Source organism: Anopheles ziemanni, chromosome 2, assembly GCF_943734765.1.
Source record: "Anopheles ziemanni chromosome 2, idAnoZiCoDA_A2_x.2, whole genome shotgun sequence".
In the NCBI taxonomy this organism is placed as follows: domain Eukaryota; kingdom Metazoa; phylum Arthropoda; class Insecta; order Diptera; family Culicidae; genus Anopheles; species Anopheles ziemanni.
Genome location: NC_080705.1, coordinates 15,437,655 through 15,452,072, shown reverse-complemented (window position 1 = coordinate 15,452,072; position 14,418 = coordinate 15,437,655). Strand labels below are relative to the sequence as shown.

Genomic DNA, 14,418 nt, shown 5'->3' with positions numbered 1-14,418 from the left:
TCGTTTGGGGTACACTGAATAACCAATTCTTGCACTGCGTACGACACTTGCGACAGCATCGAATGTTCGAACAGGAATGATCAAGAATGCTGAAAAAAGATGCGGTGAATCCATCGTTCATGAGAAAGGAATTATGTCAGAGGTCCGGAACTATCTAAAAAGCCATTAACAGATGGATCTCCTAGGGCCAATTTTGTTCATACTAAACGTTTTATTTTATTCTAAAATATATTGCATGAGATTCACAATTTTTATAAATGATTTTTGTATGTTTCATTAATCGGATAACAATTGTACTAGGTGGATTTTTATCCGATGGAACTAATGGTGGGTTCAAGGTCTATACATCATTTGTAGAAATATGTAAGTAGCTTGGTCGAGTGAATGTTTACCACTCTACTGTACACAAAACAATTTCGTGTCGTTTGAAAGTGTTTTCAATAGGTCGTAAAATATCATCCTTTTTAGTGAAATAAAACATCCGGAAAGCCCATAAAATGTCGCTATCGGCGAACATTAGTGTCGAGGCACCGATAGAAAACCAAATCCAGGAGATAGCCTACGATGGCACGGAGATTTACCAGCTGTAAGTAGAAGGCCCCTGCTTCTTGCGGCCGGCTGACCTTTCGCTGTTGAAAACTGTGACTTATCGAGCTTCCTCTTTCCCAGGCCACCAACGCTATCGGAGCATCTGGCCAAATGTGCCACCAAGATAGACTTCAGCAAAACCTCCAGCGATATCGATCTGCTCCAGCAGTCGATCAAGAAAGAGGACGAGAAAAAAGAGGAAGAATCGAAGGATCCGAAAGAACAGTTCCAGTCGAGCCTTTGGCCGTGGGATTCCGTGCGCAACAAGCTAAAGGAAGCCCTAACCGAGGTGTGCGTCCTATCTGACGTGTTGAACATCGCGAAGGAGAAACGCTTCATGGTGCTGGATCCGATCCCGCAGGAACCACCCGAGGTGAAGCAGATGGTACTGGTGTACGCACGGAAAAAGGCGCTCGCAAGTGCCGCAAACATTCTGCAGAGCGGCGTCGAGCGACTGAAGGCGGCCCAAAGCGACCAGGGTGTAAATCGGAGCAACTCGTCCGACTTTCATATCGAGCTGCTCCGTTTGCGCCGCAATTGGAGGTTAAAGAAAGTTTCCAATACGATCATTGGAGATTTGAGCTACCGGACGGCGGGTTCCAAATTTATGCACCCGGGCATGTTTGAGGTAACGAAGGCGGAAGATGAAGAGTCGGGTTCCCCGCCGGCGAGTCCTTCCGGTGCCGGAGCTGCCGGTACGGTTGCGTGCCCGAAGATCAACTCCGCGCTGCGCGTAAACGTCCCGACCGAGCTGCAGGGTGTTGCGTTCATTAAGGTGATCACCCAGAAGGACCAGGAGGATCTCTGTACCGCCATCGTGAATATGATGGGTTCAACGCAGCTCGTACCGCAGGCCGGTGCATGGCAGCAAACGCTCGAGTACGCCCAGAATGTGCTGTTCTGCAAGGAACTGTTCAACCAGTTGGCTCGTGAAGCTGTTCAGCTGCAGGCGCCAATTCCACACGTTGTCGTTGGTAACCAGATACGGGCGACACTGCTTCCCGGCATCCAGCTCATCATCAGCTTGTGCCACTCGACGTCTTCCGATTCCAACAACAGCTCCGTCCCGATCAAGGACCACGATCACGTGCTCGAGCACAGTCTGCATCAGCTGTTGCGGGAATTTCACCACAAAAACACGCACCACCCGTTCCCCCACCCGGCCAGTGGGCCGCTGGGGCCAAGCAAAAAGCGTATGCTTGCCGGTCCGTCCGCATTCGATCGGCACGAGCTGCTAGAGATGACGAAATCACAAACCCTGCTCGAGCAGATCATCGCTCAGGCGCAGCACATTTTCACGCGCCGTCGCACCCAGTACGTGCTCGATACGGTGGCACGGGATGTGAAGGATCCGATGATCACCTCCCACTGGAACGCAATGAACAGCCCGACGATGTCGTGCGTCAAGATTAACATCACTTCGCACGGCTACGACGCTAACCTGCGCACCTCGCTCGTGATCCACGTGAAGGAACGATCGCTCAAGTGTATCTGCCGCGATGGGCGCATCATGCACATGTCGTACGAGCCGCAGGAATTGCGCGATTTGATCCTCTGCCAGATCAGCCAGCACCAGATCGTGTGCCTGCAGAACCTGGCCAAGTGTATGGCCTGGCAGATCCTTTCCAGCAGCAGCCACCTCGGTATCGGCGCCGTCGAACCGCTCGGGAATGCATCCTCCTGCGTGCTGGCTTCACCGAACAGTGACCGTTTGATTGCGGTCCAAGTTCGCTGTGATTCGCAGATCGATGTGAAAGTTTTCATTGCCCAAAGTCCGGCGAAGGACTTCTTCCCGGGCTCCCTCGTCCAGGGACGCCATTGGGAGCATCTCGGCGGACATTTCAAGGAGGTAAGAGACGGGAAACAATCCTACCTTTAAACGATTGCTTACGCATATTTTATTTTTTTACATTTGCAGGTTCGCTTCGACAAGATGGAGGGTAAAAACTTCCACAACAAAATGGAGTTTCTGATGGCCAGTCTTACCAGTCAGTCTTAAGGAAGGTGCGAATCTGCGATAATCACAGGTCCTTTCTTTCTCCATCCCATAAGCAAACGTATGTTCGATCGGACGATCGTTTTGTATTTTCAATTCATTGCACTCATACTAAAATAATATAACTCATAAAATAAAATCGAAAGCGTGACTGATGAACCGGCGTTGGAAACATTGTAGCACTCCCACTGAAAACTCCAACCCAACTGATCTGTTGGGAAATAAATTTATGATAGATTCGAATACGAACTCAAGCAAATATTCAATTTTGGTATCACATTAAACATTTTACTAATTTTATTACAAATTTTATCATTAAATAGATTGCCACAATGTAAGAGGAATGTATGTGTAATGATAGAACCGCCACCAATCTCTCACTTCTCTACTTCGGACTACAATCATGTACAAGAGAACGATTCACTTTGGGGCGATTATGTTTTTCGTTTTTAATTTGAAAGCTTAAAAAATAGTTACAGATTTAGATAAAAATTGATTTTTGAATATTAAGCGTATCAATCTCATAGAAGCTACCGAGCTTTCTTATTTCCCGGGAAACAGAAACAATTATCCTATATATCATACACCTACGTTCCGCTGTCGTATTTCTCGTCGTATTCGAGCTCGTACAAGAGTTGCTGTATCCGGAGTCGGGCGATTAGGTTTTTCTTGTTTGGTAACCGGCGCAAGATCGGCGCACAGGACATAAGAAACCGCTCGTCCGGATCGGTGATGCCGAGCCGAGCGTCCATTTCTTTGCTCCCCTGACTGCGCGATTCCTCCTCGCGCTGTGGAGGCGAAGGTGCAGCAGGTAGTGTTGGTGGGGCAGGGGATGCTGCTACGGATTCGGTCGATTCTATCCGGTTGGGTTCCGCCACAGTATGCATCGTAGAGTATGCTTCGCACTTCTCAAGCGCAAGGCTTCGACTTACTTCCGGTTTCAGTTTCGGTCGTTTTCGGGCGCGCCTTGAAAGACATTGATCTGTGCACTCGATCGTTTCCGCAGCCGATTCGTAGCACTCCTTTGGAGCCTCCTGGATGTTGTCGGATATTTTTTTCCACATTTCACCGTCGACGCTTTCAACCTCTCCTGGCTTGTAAAAGTCAAGCATCGTAGAATTGAGCCGTTCCTCGTAAAGTATGGATTCCGATTCGCTCACATCCTCTTCTTCGCTAGTTACCAGGTAACTTTCGCTGCTGGGAGGTACTGGTAGCTCACCGTTCTGCTGGTGTTCCTCGGTAAGCGACGGTCCGTGCTGCGGTCGCAATAAACTGGTAGGCAATAGGCCCTCAGATTCGATTTCATCCAAATCATCCTGCTCTTCCTCGTCCTCAGCCACGACACTTTCCGGAAGCTCCGAATCGTTGGGCCTGTGCAAGATCTGAAACAGCTCTTTGCCATCTTCGGTGACGTAGGAAACCGTTACCGGCTCGTCGCCGTACAGATCCAGTTCGTTGTCCAGTCCCAAGTAATCGAAATCGTTACTGTTCTCATTGTACTCGCTATAATCTACGCTTGATTTGTGCCGCCTGCAAAGGAGGAATCGTGGTGGTCAGTATACTCTTGCCACTTCTCGCCCATTGTTTTCCTTACCGTTTTGGGAACCCGGTCTGGTAGAAAGGAAGCAGAAACTCGAGCAACCTGTAGTGTACCCAGGATTTGCGTTCCTCCTCGCCCTTGTTGCGCATATTCTTCTGGAAAGCATCCCGCATGCTACGCCACCGTTTCTTGCACTCCGGCACGGACAGCTTCATCACCATTGCCACCGCATGCCAGGCTTCGTTGCGCACTGTGATACGCTTGTAGTCCTTGTGCATAACGTTGTACAAGATTGGCCGCTTTTTGATTTCGCTGACAAACACCGATTCGTTTACTTTAACGAATTGTCGCTTGCCCGGCGTCTCCGGCGCTGTCGCAGAACTGGTTGCTTCCGCCATGTTGAAGAAGCTCATTTTCTGCATCGTATCACAGCAATGCCGAGCGCAATTCGGGGCAACCGGGACCACTTGTTATTTTGAACTGTTTAAACCAAAACAATTTTCATAAGATTAAACGATCCAAACAAAACAGTACCAAAAAACGCAATGCGTTTCATTTGACACTTCTTCGAGGAATGAGCGTTTTCTGCGACTGCGTTTATATTTGATGTGGCCGAACAAGATCTTTTCGAAGCAAACGACTGCTCATATTTGGATTCTGTACCATTGGTTGTAGCAATTAATATGAGATCATTTAGAATAAGTAGGATAAGGATATACATTTCACTTAATTCATCAATTTTACCAAATGTGGAATATCCCAAGGTATGCATAGGTTGAACCCACCGTGCCGTTCCTTAGATAGGAACTGCACCCAGTAGAATCATTCGATTTTTCAAATACAGTAGACTCCCAGTTATCTGCGGTTGAACTATTTAATTTACTCACGGTTGGCCTTGTTTTTCGTCCTTTTTTGTCACGAATGTTTGGAATATAATGCCTTAATTGTTTGGAATGGAAAGTGATCTTATTCGAATGTCTAATCAGAAATATCTTCATCATTCCGGTAAAATTACAGTTCTCATATTATTGTCAATACCTATAAGCTTTCATTTCTACAACTAAACTGGGAGGTCGAATATGAAAATGTTGGTTTTCATGATTCGAATATACAATTATGCATGGTTTTGTAACAATTTGTTAATAAGTTTATTCTTTACCGAGTACTTCACCAGTACCTGTTGCTGTTTTACTTCATGCAATTAAAGTTGGGCACATTTCTATCTTAAGATGTTATGGAAACAAAAAGAAAGCTTCAGGAAACCTTTTATAATTAAATTGAATGTTGAAAAAGACCGACACGGTAGATAGATGAAAAACGGCGAGTAGCAGTTTAGCAACGAGAAAAGAAAACCATAAAAGGAGTTTAAGAAACCTTCGCCCATTGCGTTCCTAATGATTCGTAAAACTTTTCCTTCGCCGTTCAGTTCGCGGGAGCTCAAATTAAAAACAAATCAATAAGCGCCACTACCGCGACCACCATTCGAACGAATGCTGATTTGTCGACAAATGAGTTTCCACAACGATCAGAAAATGAGCAGAGAAAAAAAAACAGTTTTCCCAAGAACCGAACGAATGAAAGCTTGACACCATCCGTGGTCCTTATGAAAAGCATCTGGCACCCCGAGGGGGAGCGAGCGAGAGAGAGAGAGAAAAATGGGACGAAGAAGTATATGAAGAATGTGGGGGGAAACGAGAATCCGGAAGCTACAAATTAAATAAACAAATCATAAAAAAGCGCACTAAAATATTCCAATTGATTTGTTGCCTTTTTCCTGCCCAGCGCCTGCGTCCCCGTTTGACAGGTTTTCCCCACCCGCTGCCACACGCTGCGCATTTTCTTTTTATCGAATCGAACCGAGATCGGAAAGCGGCACTGAAAAGTTTGTCGTACGAATTCGGTTTTCGTGGGCATAAGAGATGCGACTTTGGCACATGAATATCTACGCTTGTTTTCCAGTGGCAGTGAAAGAAAATTGGTTCCTCTTGTCGCGATCGTCGTATCTCCCCTCCCCTCCTTCCCTCTCCCAAACCCTCCTGCCCTGGGTCCCGTTGATTAGAGGATGGCTTTCCTGACGGATCAGTGTCGTCTCTTGTAGGCCGGTACCGAATGGCGAAGAGATGTTATAAAAATATCATAAAAATCAACAATCGACACATTGCGACGAGTTTTTCCTAAGCTTTTATTTTTGTTTTTGTTTTTCCTGCTCGGTTCCGTTCGACCCGCTGGCAACGAAATCGATGGCCGTAGCTTATCCGCCCCCAAAGGGCGGCGTAAGAAGTGATCTATTGTCGCCGGACCGGTGCAAAAGTGTCCGGCATCGATTGTTTGTGATGATAGAATTTATCGGGGACGTTTTTTTCCAATTCCTCACTGCGATTCGAGGACATTCCGTGTGTTTCCGTCGAAGGTAAACGAAAGCGTATTTACTTTTCGAACAAAATTCGTTACTACGGTTTGTTTGCAAAGAAATCAACGACCGAGATCAGGAAAGCAGGATAGCAAAAAAGAAAAAAACAAAACTCCAGTATTTACCTCAAAGTGTTCAGTTTCTAAGCAAACATAAATCAATGCCCACGGCGAGCCCGGTCGGATTACATCAAATCGAATTGCATCGATTATCCGATGCGATCGGCTTTAAAGATGGCGACCGGAATCATCTTTGTCGTCGGTCATAAAGTCGGCGCAATAAATCAACCAAAGTGCGAGTAATCAAGCACAAACCAATTGTGTGCCGGGATGCAGTGAAGCGACTGCGGGTTGGGTCGTTGTTATGTTCGTCTTTTTTTCATTTGCCACCACGTGGTAGGAGGCTCCTTTGGGGTTTGTCTTAGTACCGTGTTATTCCATATCAATTTGGAAAACTGTGTGGACATGTCTGCGTTTGCGTTCTAATCGCTTCCATCAATCAGCTAATGACATTTGTTTATCGGTAATTTGTTGCAACACGTCACAGTATAGGTATATTTCAGGTGGTATTTTTATGGTAATTTTATGTAAGAAGAGTTTTGAGACTGGTGTAACTGTGACGCTTTAAATTCTACGTGTGATTGTTCCGAAAATTTTTGGATTCTGTTACGTTAATATACTAATCCTGAAAGATTATCGGAAGTCCGTGAATAAATATTCAAGTAGCAAAATATTTAGTGATAAATTAAGATAATAATCCAAAACACAAGTTTGGATTTCAATTGTTTGTGACTTTCATGCTTGACCATATTTTTTTAAATTTATTGTTAGAAAATAAGAACATTATGAAAACAAAATATCGTTTTAGTATCGCATTTACATTAGTTTAAAAGTTTCTGAAATGAAAAAAATCAAAGCACGTTTGCGTCTAACAACCTGTGCAAAAAATTAGTTGAATGATTCATTTAATAAATATTTTTTTTCAAACTTGTACGACCATTCGAATAAAAACTAACCAACATTGTTGACTTTCATTAACATATAACGTATGAATTTGAGTTTGAACTGGACCATAACCGCTTCTGAAAGGCATTGCATTTGAATTTGACGGTAAAATAAACCACATTTTATCGACAAGGGCCCTTGTAGCTGTAGTGGACAAAAAAGGGTATTCGCAGAAAATAACAATAACTGTGAAAATAAAGTAAACAAAGTTATATGCAACAGTGGCTTACAGTTGCATCGGCCGCGGCCGCACCATACAGTGCAAGCTCATGCTTCACAGGTTTCATTTTATCGCCATTTTCCCACTTGATTTCTTTCCCCGCGCGCAACCCATGAACTCCAAACCATTGATGCACATTAATTGACGCTCGCAGGTCACATTGGCGGGAATCGTAATTAAGTAACGAACTAATTGGGCTAATTAGTAAGCACTCCGGTCGGGCGCTGGTAAGGTCCTGCCCCGTCGTCGGGATGAAATTGGGCTGAAGGGGGTTATTAATTTATTTTTCTTCTAGCTACGCTTTAAACCGCGGTCCTGCAAGCGGATTTTATTTTCTGCACCCAACGGGAAAACGCATTCCCAGTCAGCCACAATAAACCGTCCGCGTCGTTCGCTCTGCAGGCGAGAGATTAAGAATGAAAAATTCAGCGTAAAGCCAGAAAAATGGAAAATAAACAGCACCAGGGTAAACTTATTACGAAACTCATTGCCAACAAAATGAATGCTGCATTTTTTGTTTTTCAAAAATACTTGCTTGTAAAAACTTCCTCCACCTGTGAGCTCGAGTAGCTTTCATCCAACAACGGATCCTCAAGACGAACGAAGCTATCGGGCAATGGGAGTCGTTTGTCATTGTAAAGTTTAAAATAAAACCATCCAAACTATGGTGTTTCGAGGAAAAAATATAAAAACAAAAAACGAATTGAGGTGGGAAAACAGTCCTGGCTGACGGTCCGGTGACATTTGAAACCAGGGCACCGAAAGGAGTCAAAATGGAAAATTAAGTAAATTGAAATGCATAAAATAGTAATTGAATCGAACGTCGTTCGCGTGCAGAGGACGCGGGGCCATTGCTTTTTTCCTTTTTCTGTGTTTTGTTAGGTGAGAAAGAAATCCGACAATGCAAAAGTGACACAAGGGTGCATCGGAATGGAAAAAGGGGTTGCGCAAAAAGGAAAAAAAAACAACAGGGTTGCAAAGTTTTAGTCAACTACAGCCGGGCGAGGAAAAGTTTTCTGTCCGCTCCGTTCGCGTTCCGCGGATGCTAACAATATGCAGCAGGGCATAAAGTTTGGGGCAGGAAGACCAACGGTACCGCTTGGAACCATGAGAGCTGAAAGCACAAACACATAATGTAAAAAGTAATAACGCAACACGGAAGGGTTTTTAACCGGGTGGAGTGCAAAGGCAAAATAAAAACACATTGCAAATGGTGGCAATAATGGTGGAAATAATAATAAAAACAAAGATAATAATAATAATAACAGTAATGATGCTAATGCCACCATCGCGAGGAGCATCTCCGCTTCGGACGAATTGTTAAAATAAAAGAAAAAGTTTCCTCCTTCTACCGATGCTTTTGCAGCATAGCACACACACACCGGCACTGGTTGAAACTACGCTAGGACATGCAACATACGGTTGGTGTTAGAGAAAGTAGGGGCAATAGGTACTAGGTTGTCTATTTGCATCCCGTCATGCGAGCACTACTGTTAATTTAAAAAATATATCACAAAACTACGTTACTTTAAGAACATGATATCAATTTTATTTTTTTCCAAATTACATTATTTGAAATCATCTCATAAAAATAAAAAAAAAATCAGATCAAAACATTATCTGACATTAAAGCTACTGGAGAAGAATTTATGAACCGATTAGTGTATCATTTGTTCTTACTCTACTCAACTACAATTATTTAACAGGATTAATGAAAATTGTATTTCAATCACAACTTGATCTGTACACTTTGTGAAAACAAACTCTTTGATGTGTGCAAACTTTTACGTATTGTTTTTTTTATGTCAATAATCTTAGCATTTTTTCGGATTCAAAGTGAAAAACAAATAATTCATAATAAAACAAAAATATAAGGCAACAATATAAATTTTAACGTGTCCTTCAACTTTCAACTTTTGTTGATTGTTTAAAACAAAATATATAATTGCCTATCTACATTTCCCTACTACAACTGGAATTTGAAATCTACCAATCTTTGTAAACTATGGTTTATATAGCCCCGGTTTCTCCTATTTAGCGGATTATACCAAAAGGATCTGAACGAGACGTAACTGCTGGTTGTAATGAAATGATTATCATCAGATTGAAAATCTCACGTGAAACCCGAGATCGTAGCTGAGTGGAAGTGTTTCGGTGTGTGTTTGTGTCTATTAGGGGGTACAGATCGTGTGATTCAATCGGGAAGGAAGCCCGTAGTCTGCTGCACTTCCGTCGTGCCACACCGGAAGAATGCTACGGCTGGAGAGAGTTCGGGTTTTGCGAAAGCGTAATGAATTGAAACGTACCGGACGCACGCAGAACAACTAGCAGAACAAACACTCGATGACGGTGACGATGGGGGCAGCCGACGGTTGGCCACGGGACCTGAGTCGGCATTTGCGATGGAAAGTTAAAAACAAAAGTTACTGAAAATAAATGGTACACATCAGGGGGTTGGTGAAATGCATGAAAGAAAAAAAAGGAAATGCCAAACAAATAGCAACGGAGCATTTCAACGTTTTTGAAGCACGAAAAATGGGAATCTAGTGCAAAGGCGAGAGGTTACGGAAAAACCCAAAACTACGGAACAAACCAGAACAAAACTGAAGTGGAAAAGTGTGTCGTGGAAGGCTCAAAGCGTGTGGGAATGCGGAATAAAAATTGTTATATTATTAAACGAGAAAGTTTAATTTGAAATTGTACCATACGCCCTCAACCCCCCCACCACTAGTCCTCGGCAAGGTGTGTTCTTAGCCGTGAATGCTTCCAGTTGGCGAGGTTGTCCTTTTATGTTTCCCTCTTCTTGATGCGTTGCTGTTTCGGTGCAGTTCCAGTTGCATCGTTGCACCGCGGTTCCATAAGTTGGCCTTCTGCTGGCAGTCTCATTTTCACATTTGCGAAGCGAAGTTTCTCCCGTCAGGTTGCTTTCTTTTCCGGTTCTTCTGTTTTCCCGCTGTGCAAGAAGGTGGTTTATTTTTTCCCTTGTGTGTGTGTGTGTTGCATCCACTGGGGTAACGTTTTGCTGCAGTTTCTTTTTCCTGGGTTCATGAGGAATGAAAAGACGGTACCAGCCGGAGGGGTCGGGATGGAATGGCGTGTGGTGTGCACTATTTAGTGCACTTTAACGTAGCAACACCTGCTGCTGATGTTTAGTATGCAAGATGCAATTAGTGCAGTTGTATTTCGATTTATCTTTCATTATGAAGGCAAATTTGCATTTATATTCAAGATTTGCCAGCTTGCTCCTTTTGATGCGCGGTGCTGATGAAGCGTTCCCAGAAGGCAAAGCACAAGCTGGTCATGGGTGTTTTTTTGGTTTTCCACAAATTGTTCCACTGTTGGTTGCGCCTTTATGGTTTACGTTTTTTTCGGGAAACAGAACTTTTGTGATAAGACAAACGCGCGGTCGTACCTCGGTATAGGATTGGAATCGTTGGACGGGTTAAAGAAACCCTTCATTTACATCCCTCTCTGCCCCTGTCTTTCCGCTGGTGAACGCTAATAAATGGAAGCGATAGAATTTGCGAATGTAATTAGCTACTAACGAAGCCCTAAAGTTGAAAGTGTTCTACTGAGGCCTGGTCGGCAAATGCAATTAATTTATTTAATAATTAATGATTTCTGGAAAAGCATCACGTTTTTCTAGAAGGCGTGTCCGGGAGTGTATCGGAAAGTATAACCACGTTTTCGTGTTTTTCGCATCCCGAGGCCCACAATGATTGTTTAAGATTTTAGGATCAATCCGTTTCGTTTGAACAGGAACCGGAGGCTGAATCGAAATCGAAGGAAAGGGTAGATAATTTCTGGGAGAACGTTGGTTTTGGTATCTATGTTATGGAAAATAAGCTTTGAAATGAATATTCAAATATTTATCGGAACCAGAGGAGAATATATAAAATCAACCGGAATCGGATCATCAATAGAATCATCATTCTATAAGGTATGCTACAGAAATGTGCATTTTTAAAAAATCAATAAAATAATAAAAACAGCAATGCGAAAGGAGAAAAAAAGGACTATGGCCGAGTTATACAATTTCTTTTAAGTTTGTCAAGCTATTATGTACAAAAAACGAATCGTAATCGTGTGATACTGATTTTGTGATTTGAACATTAGTTTGGGGTGTTAACCATAACTTAGGAAGGTTTATTTAGACACATCATTCTTAGTAAAAAGACCATGATATTCAGCAATATTACTGTTTTAATTCATGTTTGATTACTGTTTCAGAATTGTTTCATAGGATATTATTTACTGGCGTTTGCCCTGGCTATACTAAACATAAACTTATTTTTAGTAGATGGATTGTACTAACACAACTAGAATGTTTCGTGAATGTGTAAAATAACAACAAATGCAGACTGTTTCAAAACTTCAATTCCTCTTTATATTTAAAACTGCAGAAGTCAGTAGCATGATGAAAACCTAACGATCTTTGAAGAAAGCAATTTAGATTATGTTGACAAATGTGTGTAAAGATCCTGCCAGTGAAAGCTACTTTGCACAACGTGCCCGTCTTGCTGCAATTATTTGTTTGATTGAACCTCATTTCCACCCCATTTCCGCCGAACGGAACATGAAACGGAAAATCCAATCATAGTTCCTTGGATGAGATTACATGGCGTACGGTTGGAGCCATTCGGGCACTCCGCTTGCCACACCCATACTGGCTGGTACGTGTTCGAATTCATTTGTTACATAGTAGTTGCATTGATTTTTCTCCACTCCGGCAGTGCCATCGCATCATGTCCTTTTTCTTCCAGCTCCTTTTAATTGCCACCCACTTACCGGGTGAGCTCCACGTTCCTGACCTTGTTCGATTTCTTGAGAATCCGGAGCTACGGCACTTTTTCTTTTCCTTTTTGCGTTTCGTTTCCACTTGCTGCACGTGCAACAATCGGTGTTACTGTGCGACCGAACAACAGCAACGAGGTGTCTTCACGTGGAAGATAAGGAAGACACGGGTAGCCTCCGGCAATCATACGAAGGAACGGACGTCCCGTACCTGGTTGCACCGGCATTGTGTTTGGGCTGCAATCGAATAATTGAAGGAGAAATTTTAATTAACATGTGCTGATTTCGTAAGCGCAAATGCAATTTTAATTACCGCTCCTCCCCTCCCTTTCTGCCCATCGTCGCCGAGGTCGGTGAAACCAACGTTACTGTATCTGTACTTGACTGTCGAGTGTCTTCGCCCGGAATACTGTCCCCCCGTTCGGGAAAATGGGAGATGGAGTGGCATTAGCCTCCGGACGGGGAGGGTACAAAACAGTGTACGAAGGTGGCAAATTGTTGGGTAGCCGGCTTCCGTGGTCCGTGGAGCGTTTACAAACTAATGAAATCACATCACATTTGCTGCGGGATCTTGTTGGGTTGGATTTTCCATTTTTACGGTGCTTCCCACCCGAAACGGGAAGGGTTCCAAAATGAAACCCCCGTTCAGCAAATAGGGATATCCTCCCAACAGCCCGCCAAGGGATGGAGTACAGAAAAGGATTATCTTTTACCACCGGTTTTCTTTTTTCGTAGTGTGTAACGGAAGGAATTAGGGATACGATACGCGCCGCGCCTTTTTATCGTCCCCCGTCTTCCTCTTCCGACCATGGTTCTCTTGTGTCGGTCTTGTGTATTTTTTGTAGTGTTGGGGGTGGTTAAGGGGCCGTGATTTCGAAATTTTCTTTCCACCTCTGTTTTTTTATGTTTCCCTTCGAATCAACACCGAAAAGCTCACGGATGGGGGAAAATTTGGATTCTCTCACACCGATACACCCGCACACGACTAATCACCGTTTAATGAGGACCGTAAAAATGGGCAACATGGGTTTTTATGGGAGGATGGCGTTAGCCCACCCTCCCCAAGCCTACTCTCTTACCCATCCCCAAAGGGTAAGAAACATTGGACAAACAGGTGAGTCAGGAATGTTCGTGCCCAAACGAGCATGTTTGAATGAGGCAGGGAGGGGGGGGGGGAAGAGGAAAGTGGTCGAAGAAGGAGGTAACGGTGTGTTTGTTTCCTGACTTTTACTCCTCCTAAATCCACTCCCCTCTTTCCACCCCCAAACAAACCAACCGATAAGCGAACCGGACGATTACGGACGCAATCGGAATTGACCGGGTGGGGCTTGGGAGGTTTTATTTTTCCCACCTTCCGCATTGGTGGATGTGACCTTTTAGCCCCTGTCCACAAAACGAACCACTTCCACAGTCACTGCCGGTGCCAGGTGAAGTGGACTCGCTCGCATAACACTTACGCTAAGAGATGGGCAACTAACGATAACGGTGGAGACGGTGACTTTACGTCACGGAAACATTCAGCATTGCGAGTTAAAGTGCTTGCCGAGTGAGTGTCGGTGTTTGCTCGTCCGCCTCTCGGACACAAGTGATTGTCATTTGGCAACAACAGACAACACATTAGAACAGACGCAGAACCAGAGGATGTGTCCTGGGGCGTTTGACAATGTTTTAGAGCAAACCCCATAGAACTTCCTCATATATCCGACCGGGCGCGTCTATAACGACGTGTCTTATCTTCGGATTCGTTTCCGACGTTTCCGGCAACCCCATCCGGAGGGTGGTGTATTAATTTCCTCTGTTTTACTGCCCCCGCCAATGCCATATTATTCGACATTAACCGAGTGTGGCAAACGGGGGTTTGGGAAA

At 44.0% G+C, this 14,418-nt stretch overlaps 2 protein-coding genes across 2 annotated transcripts; one reads left to right on the top strand and one right to left on the bottom strand.

The window, feature by feature from the left end:
* The first annotated feature begins 418 nt into the window (after window positions 1–418).
* Window positions 419–2,696, top strand: LOC131289943 (mediator of RNA polymerase II transcription subunit 17). Its single transcript, XM_058319300.1, has 3 exons — window positions 419–586; window positions 670–2,437; window positions 2,507–2,696. Exons 1-3 carry the CDS (start codon window positions 498–500, stop codon window positions 2,585–2,587), a joined length of 1,938 nt encoding a protein of 645 aa, XP_058175283.1. The 5' UTR covers window positions 419–497; the 3' UTR covers window positions 2,588–2,696.
* Window positions 2,697–3,160: 464 nt separating this feature from the next.
* Window positions 3,161–4,522, bottom strand: LOC131293031 (uncharacterized). Its single transcript, XM_058321110.1, has 2 exons — window positions 4,179–4,522; window positions 3,161–4,114 (listed from the first exon to the last, which is right to left on the bottom strand). Exons 1-2 carry the CDS (start codon window positions 4,520–4,522, stop codon window positions 3,172–3,174), a joined length of 1,287 nt encoding a protein of 428 aa, XP_058177093.1. The 3' UTR covers window positions 3,161–3,171.
* Window positions 4,523–14,418: the final 9,896 nt, after the last annotated feature.